Source organism: Dromaius novaehollandiae, chromosome 35 (assembly GCF_036370855.1).
Source record: "Dromaius novaehollandiae isolate bDroNov1 chromosome 35, bDroNov1.hap1, whole genome shotgun sequence".
NCBI lineage: Eukaryota > Metazoa > Chordata > Aves > Casuariiformes > Dromaiidae > Dromaius > Dromaius novaehollandiae.
Genome location: NC_088134.1, coordinates 618,194 through 626,901, shown reverse-complemented (window position 1 = coordinate 626,901; position 8,708 = coordinate 618,194). Strand labels below are relative to the sequence as shown.

At 76.0% G+C, this 8,708-nt stretch overlaps 1 protein-coding gene across 1 annotated transcript; it reads left to right on the top strand.

Moving 5' to 3' along the window:
• Positions 1 to 147: 147 nt before the first annotated feature.
• Positions 148 to 8,146, top strand: MEN1 (menin 1). Its single transcript, XM_064503274.1, has 10 exons — positions 148 to 176; positions 1,371 to 1,853; positions 2,747 to 2,955; positions 3,498 to 3,626; positions 4,086 to 4,126; positions 4,219 to 4,306; positions 4,406 to 4,542; positions 5,251 to 5,380; positions 6,166 to 6,336; positions 7,307 to 8,146. Exons 2-10 carry the CDS (start codon positions 1,412 to 1,414, stop codon positions 7,790 to 7,792), a joined length of 1,833 nt encoding a protein of 610 aa, XP_064359344.1. The 5' UTR covers positions 148 to 176; positions 1,371 to 1,411; the 3' UTR covers positions 7,793 to 8,146.
• Positions 8,147 to 8,708: the final 562 nt, after the last annotated feature.

Sequence of the window (8,708 nt, the reverse complement as noted above, 5' to 3'; positions counted from 1 at the left end):
CGCGCGCGGCCGGGCGGGACTACGTTTCCCGGCAGCCCGCGCGCCCCGGACTGCGTTTCCCGGCAGCCCCCGCGCGGCGGACTACGTTTCCCGGCAGCCCCCGGGCGCGGCGGGTCCGCCCCAGTCCCGTGGTGCCCCGCGCGCGGCAGGGCCCGCGCTGCCCGGCGGCGGCCACGGTGAGGGGCGGCGGGGCCTGTGGGGGGCTGTGGGGCCGGGGGGGTCTCCGTGGGGCTGGCTGGGGGGGAGGGGGTGTCTCCGTGGGGCTCCCCTGGTGGCCGGGGGGGCGCGGGGGGGATCGGGGGTGTGTGTGGGGCTGGCTGGGGGCGGGGTGTCTCTGTGGGGCTGGTTGGGGGGGGCGGGGGATGTGTGGGGCTGGCTCGGGGAGGTCTGGGGGGCTTGTGGGGCTGGGGACCAGGTCTGGGGGGGGCTGTGGGAGCGACGTGTGGGGCTGTGCGGGTAAGGGGTCTGCCCCTGCCGCCTGCCCCACAGCCTATGGGCCCTGGCCCCCCGCCCTGCCCCACAGTGGGTTCAGGACCCTCCCTGCCCCCCCTCCCCTGCCCCATGGCATGTGGGGCCCTCCCCGACCCTGCCACCTGCCCCACGGCGCAGCTGGGGCCCTCTGCATCCCCCTGCCCTGCCCCACAGCAGATGGGCCCATCCCTGCCCTGCCCCACGGCGCAGCTGGGGCCCTCCCTGCCCCACAGGGCCCCTCCCTGACCCCCTCCCTGCCCCACGGGGACCCTCCCTGCCCCACGGGGACCCTCCCTGACCCCCTCCCTGCCCCACAGGGCCCCTCCCTGACCCCCCCCTCGCCCCCCAGCGCGGCGCCATGGGGCTGAAGGCCTGGCAGAAGGCGCTGTTCCCGCTGCGCTCGGTGGGCGCCGTGGTGCGGCTCTTCGAGACCCCCCCCGCCCCGCCCTGCCCTGCCCCACGGGGACCCTCCCTGCCCCACAGGGCCCCTCCCTGACCCCCTCCCTGCCCCACAGGGCCCCTCCCTGACCCCCCGCCTGCCCCCCAGCGCGGCGCCATGGGGCTGAAGGCCTGGCAGAAGGCGCTGTTCCCGCTGCGCTCGGTGGGCGCCGTGGTGCGGCTCTTCGAGACCCCCCCCGCCCCGCCCTGCCCTGCCCCACGGGGACCCTCCCTGCCCCACAGGGCCCCTCCCTGACCCCCTCCCTGCCCCACAGGGCCCCTCCCTGACCCCCCGCCTGCCCCCCAGCGCGGCGCCATGGGGCTGAAGGCCTGGCAGAAGGCGCTGTTCCCGCTGCGCTCGGTGGGTGCCGTGGTGCGGCTCTTCGAGACCCCCCCCGCCCCGCCCTGCCCTGCCCCACGGGGACCCTCCCTGCCCCACGGGGACCCTCCCTGCCCCACAGGCCCCCTCCCTGACCCCCCGCCTGCCCCCCAGCGCGGCGCCATGGGGCTGAAGGCCTGGCAGAAGGCGCTGTTCCCGCTGCGCTCGGTGGGCGCCGTGGTGCGGCTCTTCGAGGCGGAGCTGCGCCAGCCGCAGCCCGACCTGGTGCTGCTCTCGCTGGTGCTGGGCTTCGTCGAGCACTTCCTGGCCGTCAACCGCGTGCTGCCCACCAACGTGCCCGGCGTCAGCTTCGAGGCGCGCCCCGGCCCCCAGCCCCACACGCTCGCCTACTTCCCCGTGGCCGAGCTGTCCATCGTGGCCGCCCTCTACGCCCGCTTCACGGCGCAGATCCGCGGCGCCGTCGACCTCTCGCTCTACCCGCGCCCCGGCGGCCTCTCGTCCCGCGAGCTCGTCAAGAAGGTCTCCGACGTCATCTGGAACAGCCTCAGCCGCTCCTACTTCAAGGACCGGGCCCACATCCAGTCCCTCTTCAGCTTCATCACCGGTGAGGGGCGCGGGGGGCTGCCCCACGGTGGCCGGGGGGGCGGGGAGGCCTGGGGGGACACCCCATAGCTGCGGGGGGCTGCCCCACGGCGGCCGGGGGGGCGGGGAGGCCTGGAGGGACACCCCATAGCTGCTGGGGGCTGCCCCACGGCGGCTGGGGAGGCGGGGAGGCCTGGAGGGACACCCCATAGCTGCTGGGGGCTGCCCCACGGCGGCCGGGGGGGGCGGGGAGGCCTGGAGGGACACCCCATAACTGCTGGGGGCTGCCCCACGGCGGCCGGGGGGGCGGGGAGGCCTGGAGGGACACCCCATAGCTGCGGGGGGCTGCCCCACGGCGGCCGGGGGGGGCGGGGAGGCCTGGAGGGACACCCCATAGCTGCTGGGGGCTGCCCCACGGCGGCTGGAGGGGGCGGGGAGGCCTGGAGGGACACCCCATAGCTGCTGGGGGCTGCCCCACGGCGGCCGGGGGGGCGGGGAGGCCTGGAGGGACACCCCGGGGTGCTGGGGGCTGCCCCACGGCGGCCGGGGGGGCGGGGAGGCCTGGAGGGCTGCCCCACAGCGACCAGGGGGGCGGGGAGGCCTGGAGGGTCGCCCCATAGCTGCTGGGGGGTGCCCCATAGTGTCCTGGGGACTGCGGACTGGCCCTGGGGGGCTGCCCCACGGCGTCCAGAGGCCCGGAGAGCCCTCAGACCACCCCACGGCCACCAGGGCCCCACCCCAGCGGCCGCCCCACGGCGTCCGGAGGCCCGGGGACCCCTTGGGCCACCCCACGGCCACCAGGGCCCCACCCCAGCGGCCGCCCCACGGCGTCCGGAGGCCCGGGGATCCCCGGGGCAGCGGGGGGGTGGCTCCAGCGGCCCCCCCCCCCAGCCCCCCGCCCCCGCCCCCCCGCAGGGACGAAGCTGGACAGCTCGGGGGTGGCGTTCGCGGTGGTGGGGGCCTGCCAGGCGCTGGGGCTGCCCGACGTGCACCTGGCGCTCTCCGAGGACCACGCCTGGGTCGTCTTCGGGCGCGACGGCGAGCAGACGGCCGAGGTCACCTGGCACGGCAAGGGCAACGAGGACCGGCGCGGGCAGACCGTGCACGCCGGCGTGGCCGAGCGGGTGGGCCCGGGGGGGGGCACGATGGGGACGAGGGGGGAGCTGTGATGGGGACGGAGGGATGCGGTGGGGATGGGGACGTGGGTGTGATGGGGATGGGGAGTATCTGGGGGGGACAGAGAGGACCCAGAGGATACAGAGAGGACCCAGGGGGACAGGGACAGTGACAAGGGGGCACCTGGGGGGGGATAAGGGGGCACTGAGGGGGTCAGAGGGGGCCCAGGGGGACGGGGACAGGGACAAGGGGGCACCCGGGGGGGGGATAAGGGGGCACTGAGGGGGTCAGAAGGGGCCCAGGGGGATGGGGACGGAGACAGGGGGGCACCCAGGGAGGTCAGAGGGGACCCAGGGGGATGGGGACAGGGACAAGGGGGCACCTGGGGGGTCAGAGGGGACCCAGGGGACGGGGACAGGGCCAAGGGGGCACCCAGGGGGTCAGAGGGGACCTGGAGGGACAGGGGGGACTGATGGGGATGGGGACAGGGGGGACACAGGGGTTGGGGGGGCCGGGGGCCCTGCGGGCGCGGGGCTGACGGCTGCGGCAGAGCTGGCTGTACCTGAAGGGCTCCTACCTGCGCTGCACGCGGCACATGGAGGTGGCGTTCATGGTGTGCGCCATCAACCCCGCCATCGACCTGCACACCGACAGCCTCGAGCTGCTGCAGCTCCAGCAGGTGCGGGGGGGCTGCTGGGGGGCGGCTGGGGGGCTGGGGGGCAGCATGGGGGGCTGGGGGACTGGGGAGGGGCTGCTGGGGGGGGCTGGGGGGGGGGCACATGGAGGTGGCGTTCATGGTGTGCGCCATCAACCCCGCCATCGACCTGCACACCGACAGCCTCGAGCTGCTGCAGCTCCAGCAGGTGCGGGGGGGCCCGGGGGGGGCTGCCGGGGGGCTGGGGGGAAAGCTGGGGGGCTGGGGAGTGGGCTGGGGGACTGGAGCACAGGCTGGGGGGCTGCCTGTGGGGCTTGGGGGCTGGCCATGGGGCTGGGGGACCGGGGGGCAGGCTGGGGGTCTGGCTGTGGCGCTGGGGGGCTGGCCATGGGGCTGGGGGACCGGGGGGCAGGCTGGGGGCTCTGGCTATGGGTCAAGCTGTGGGGCAGCCCCCAAGCCCTCTTTTTCTTCTCCCCCTTGCAGCGCCTGCTGTGGCTGCTCTACGACTTGGGGCACCTTGAGAGGTGAGTGGGGCCGGACCCCCGCGCTGTGGGGTGACCCCCGTGCCGTGGGGCTGGACCCCCGCGCCGTGGGGTGACCCCTGACCCCCGCGCAGGTACCCCATGGCCCTGGGCAACCTGGCCGACCTGGAGGAGCTGGAGCCCACGCCGGGGCGGCCCGACCCCCTCACCATCTACCACAAGGTGGGTGCGGGGACGCCGTGGGGCGGGCGGCGCCGTGGGGCAGGCGGTGCCGTGGGGCAGGCCCCCCCGGCGCCCCCCCGACGCCCCCCTGCCCCCCAGGGCATCGCCTCGGCGCGCACCTACTACAACAACGAGCACATCTACCCCTACATGTACCTGGCCGGGTACCACTGCCGCAACAAGAACGTCAAGGAGGCGCTGGAGGCCTGGGCCGACACCGCCACCGTCATCCAGGAGTGAGCGGGGGGCGGCCGTGGGGCTGGGGGCGGCCGTGGGGCGGCCGTGGGGCTGGGGGATCCCCAGTGCAGCCGTGGGGTGAGCCCAGGGCTGGGCTCGCTCCGGGGTCCTCGTCCCTCCCTGGGGTCCCCGTCACGCTCTGCGGCTCTGGGGCCCGTTGGGATCCCTTCCTTGGTGCCATGGGGCAGCTGTGGGGCGGCCGTGGGGCTGGGGAGCAGCTGGTGCAGTCGTGGGGGGAGCCCAGGGCTGGGCTCGCTCCAGGGTCCCCGTCCCTCCCTGGGGTCCCCATAGCCCTCTGGGGCTGGTTGGGACCCCCTCCTGGTGCCGTGGGGCAGCCATGGGGCTGGGGGCAGCCGTGGGGCAGTTGTGGGGCTGGGGAATGACTGGCGTGGTTGTGGGGTGAGCCCAGAGCTGGGCTTGCTCCAGGGTCCCTGTCCCTCCCTGGGGTCTCTATTGCTCTTTGTCGCCGTGGGGCGGCCGTGGGGCGGCCGTGGGGCAGCCGTGGGGCTGGGGAGTGGCCGGAGCGGCCATGGGGCGAGCCCAGGGCTGGGCTCCCCGGGGTCCCTGTCCCTCCCTGGGGTCCCCATCGCTCCCTGCAGCCATGGGGCTGGCCACCCCCCCCCGGCGCCATGGGGCAGCCCCACGGACCCCCCCGGCCCCCCGGCGCTGTGGGGCAGCCCCACGGACCCCCCCGGCCCCCCCCCCAGCTACAACTACTGCCGGGAGGACGAGGAGATCTACAAGGAGTTCTTCGACGTGGCCAACGACGTCATCCCCAACCTGCTCAAGGAGGCGGCCAACGCCGCCGAGCCGCCGCCCGAGGCCGAGGGTGCCGAGGTGGGGCTGCCCCCCACGCGGGGGGGGCCGTGGGGTGGGGTGCCCCCCCGTGTGGGTGCGGGGGGTCGGGGAGTCCCCCGTGGGGGGTGCGATGCTTCGAATGGGGGGTGCTGGGGGGGGACGTGTGGGGCGTCCCTGGTGCGAGGCGCCGCGTTTGGGGCGCCCCACGCGTGGGGGGCTGGTGTCGGGGAGGGCTCTTGGGGGGGGGGATGTGTGGGGCTCTCCTCTATGGGGTGCCCCACATCTGGGCTGCCCCACACTTGGGGAGCCGATTCCCCAGTGCCCGGGGAGGTGCCCCGCAGAGGGGGCTGCGTTTTGGGGGTGTCTTGGGGGGGGCCATGTTCGGGGGTGCCCCACAGAGGGGGCTGCGTTTTGGGGTGCCCTGGGGGGGCACATTTGGGGGTGCCCCACAGAGGGGGCTGCGTTTTGGGGTCCCTGGGGGGGGCACGTTTGGGGGTGCCCCACAGAGGGGGCTGCGTTTTGGGGTCCCTGGGGGGGGCACGTTTGGGGGTGCCCCACAGAGGGGGCTGCGTTTTGGGGTCCCTGGGGGGGGCACGTTTGGGGGTGCCCCACGTAGGGGGCTGCATTTTGGGGTGCCCCGGGGGGGGCATGTTGGGGGGTGCCACCATCGCACCCCCATCCCGGGGGGGGGGATATTTTTGGTGCAAGACACCGTGTTTGGGGCTGCCTGGGGGGGATTGTGCTGTGTTTGGGAGTGCCGCGTTCGGGGGGGGCCCCGTTTGGGGGCACCCCGCTGACCCCGGCGTGGGGGGGGGTCCGGCTAGGCGGCCCCCTGCCCGGGGGGGGGCTCGGCGCTGCAGGACCCCGAGTGCTTCGCCCACCTGCTGCGCTTCTACGACGGCATCTGCAAGTGGGAGGAGGGCAGCCCCACGCCCGTGCTGCACGTCGGCTGGGCCACCTTCCTCGTGCAGTCCCTGGGCCGCTTCGACGGGCAGGTGGGTCCCGGGGGGGGGTCCCGGGGGGGTCCCGGGGGGGTCTGGGGGGTCCCGGGGGCTGCGCGGTGCCGTGGGGCAGCCCCACGCCCGTGCTGCACGTCGGCTGGGCCACCTTCCTCGTGCAGTCCCTGGGCCGCTTCGACGGGCAGGTGGGTCCCGGGGGGGGGTCCCGGGGGGGTCCCGGGGGGGTCTGGGGGGTCCCGGGGGCTGCGCGGTGCCGTGGGGCAGCCCCACGCCCGTGCTGCACGTCGGCTGGGCCACCTTCCTCGTGCAGTCCCTGGGCCGCTTTGATGGGCAGGTGGGTCCGGGGGGGTCCTGGGGGGGCTGCGCGGTGCCATGGGGCAGCCCCACGCCGGTGGGGTCCTTGAGGTCCTCCCCGTCCTCCTTGAGGTCCCCCCACATCCTCCATGGGGTCCTCGGGGTCCCTGGGGTCCTCCTGGGGTTCCCCCCACACCTTCTATGGGGTTTTGGGGGTCTTCTCAGGGTCCCCCCCCACCCTCTATGGGGTCCTTGGGCTCCCTGGGGTCCCCCCACACCCTTTATAGGGTCCTCGGGGTCCCTGGGATCCCCCCACACCTTCTGTGGGGTCCTTGGGCTCCCTGGGGTCCTCCTGGGGTCCCCCCCACCCTCCGTGGGGTCCCTGGGGTCCCCCCCATGCTCTCCATGGGGTCCTTGGGGTCCTCTCAGGGTCCCCCCACACCCTCCTTGGGGTCTCTGGGGTCCGTCCCCCCCCTTAGGGTCCCTGGGGTCCTGCCAGGGTCCCCCCCCACCCTCTATGGGGTCCTTGGGCTCCCTGGGGTCCCCCCACACCCTTTATAGGGTCCTCGGGGTCCCTGGGGTGCCCCCACATGTTCTGTGGGCTCCCTGGGGTCCTCCCGGGGTCCCCCCCCACCCTCCGTGGGGTCCGTGGGGTCCCCCCCACCCTCCGTGGGGTCCCGCGGGGCACCCACAGTCCCCCCCCCCCCCGCAGGTGCGGCAGAAGGTGACGCTGGTGTCGCGGGAGGCCGAGGCGCCCGAGGACGAGGAGCAGGGCGGCGAGGAGCCGCGCGAGGGGGGGGGCCGCCGCCGGGGCCCCCGCCGCGAGTCCAAGCCCGAGGAGCCCCCCCTGCCCAAGAAGGCGCCCGAGCGGCGCCGGCCCCCCCCGACCGCCGCCACCGCCGCCGCCGGGCCCCCCCGCCCCGACCGGCCGCCGGGCGAGGACCCCGCGCCCCCCCCCACCGCCACCGCCGCGCCGCCCCCCGCCGCCCCCCCGGCCGCCCCCCCCGAGGGGCCGGTGCTGCTCTTCCAGAGCGAGAAGATGAAGGGGATGAAGGACCTGCTGCGGGCGCCCAAGATCAACTCCAGCGCCATCAAGCTGCAGCTCACGGCCCAGTCGCAGGTGCAGCTCAAGAAGCAGAAGGCCTCGCCCAGCGACTACACGCTGGCCTTCCTCAAGCGGCCCCGCAAGGGGCTCTAGGGGGGGGCACCGTGGAGACCCCCCCCCAGCGACTACACGCTGGCCTTCCTCAAGCGCCCGCGCAAGGGGCTCTGAGGGGGGGGCACCATGGAGACCCCCCCCCCGAGAAGCAGCAGGCCTCGCCCAGCGACTACACGCTGGCCTTCCTCAAGCGCCCGCGCAAGGGGCTCTGAGGGGGGGGCCCATGCAGGACCCCCCCCCCGCCGGGGGGGCTGCACTGGAGCAGGGGGGGACGGCGGGGAGCCGCAGGGCTGCAGTGGTGGTGGGGGCTCTGGGGGGGCCCTGGGTCGCTCGGGGGGGCCTTGGGGGGCTCTGGAGCAGCACCAGGAGCTGTGGGGGGCTCTGGGGGGGCCCTTGGGTCACTCTGAGGTGCACGGGGGGGGCCCTTGGGGGGATCTGGGGCTGTTTGGGGGGATCTGGGGGTGCTCCGGGCACCTGGGGGGGCAGGAGGGGGGTAGGATTAGCCCCCCCCCCGCGCCCGCTGTCCGTGGCGCCGCGTCTCGATTTCGGCAATAAAGCGCGTTTTTAGCTCTGGTGCCTCTTTCTCGGGGGGGGGGGGGGGGGGGGGGGGGTGTTAGGAGGAGGGGCGGGACCGAGGTGGGCGGGGAGTGGGAGGGGCCCGGCGACTGTGGGCGGGGCCGAGGGCGGGACGTGGGCGCGCAGGGGGGCGGGGAGTAGGCGTGGGCGGGGCAGTGCCCGGCAGCGCAGTGGGCGGGGCCGGAGGCGGGTGGGCGGGAGCTGGACGCGCAGTGGGCGTGGCCCGGCGGCGCAGGCGGGCGGGGCATAGGCGGGAGGGCGGGGGACAGGGGAGCGGGGGCGTGGCCCGGCGGTGCGAGGGGCGTGGCCGGAGGCAGGTGGGCGGGATCTGGGCGCCCGCGAGGGGCGTGGCCGGAGGCGGAGGGGCGTGGCCGGAGGC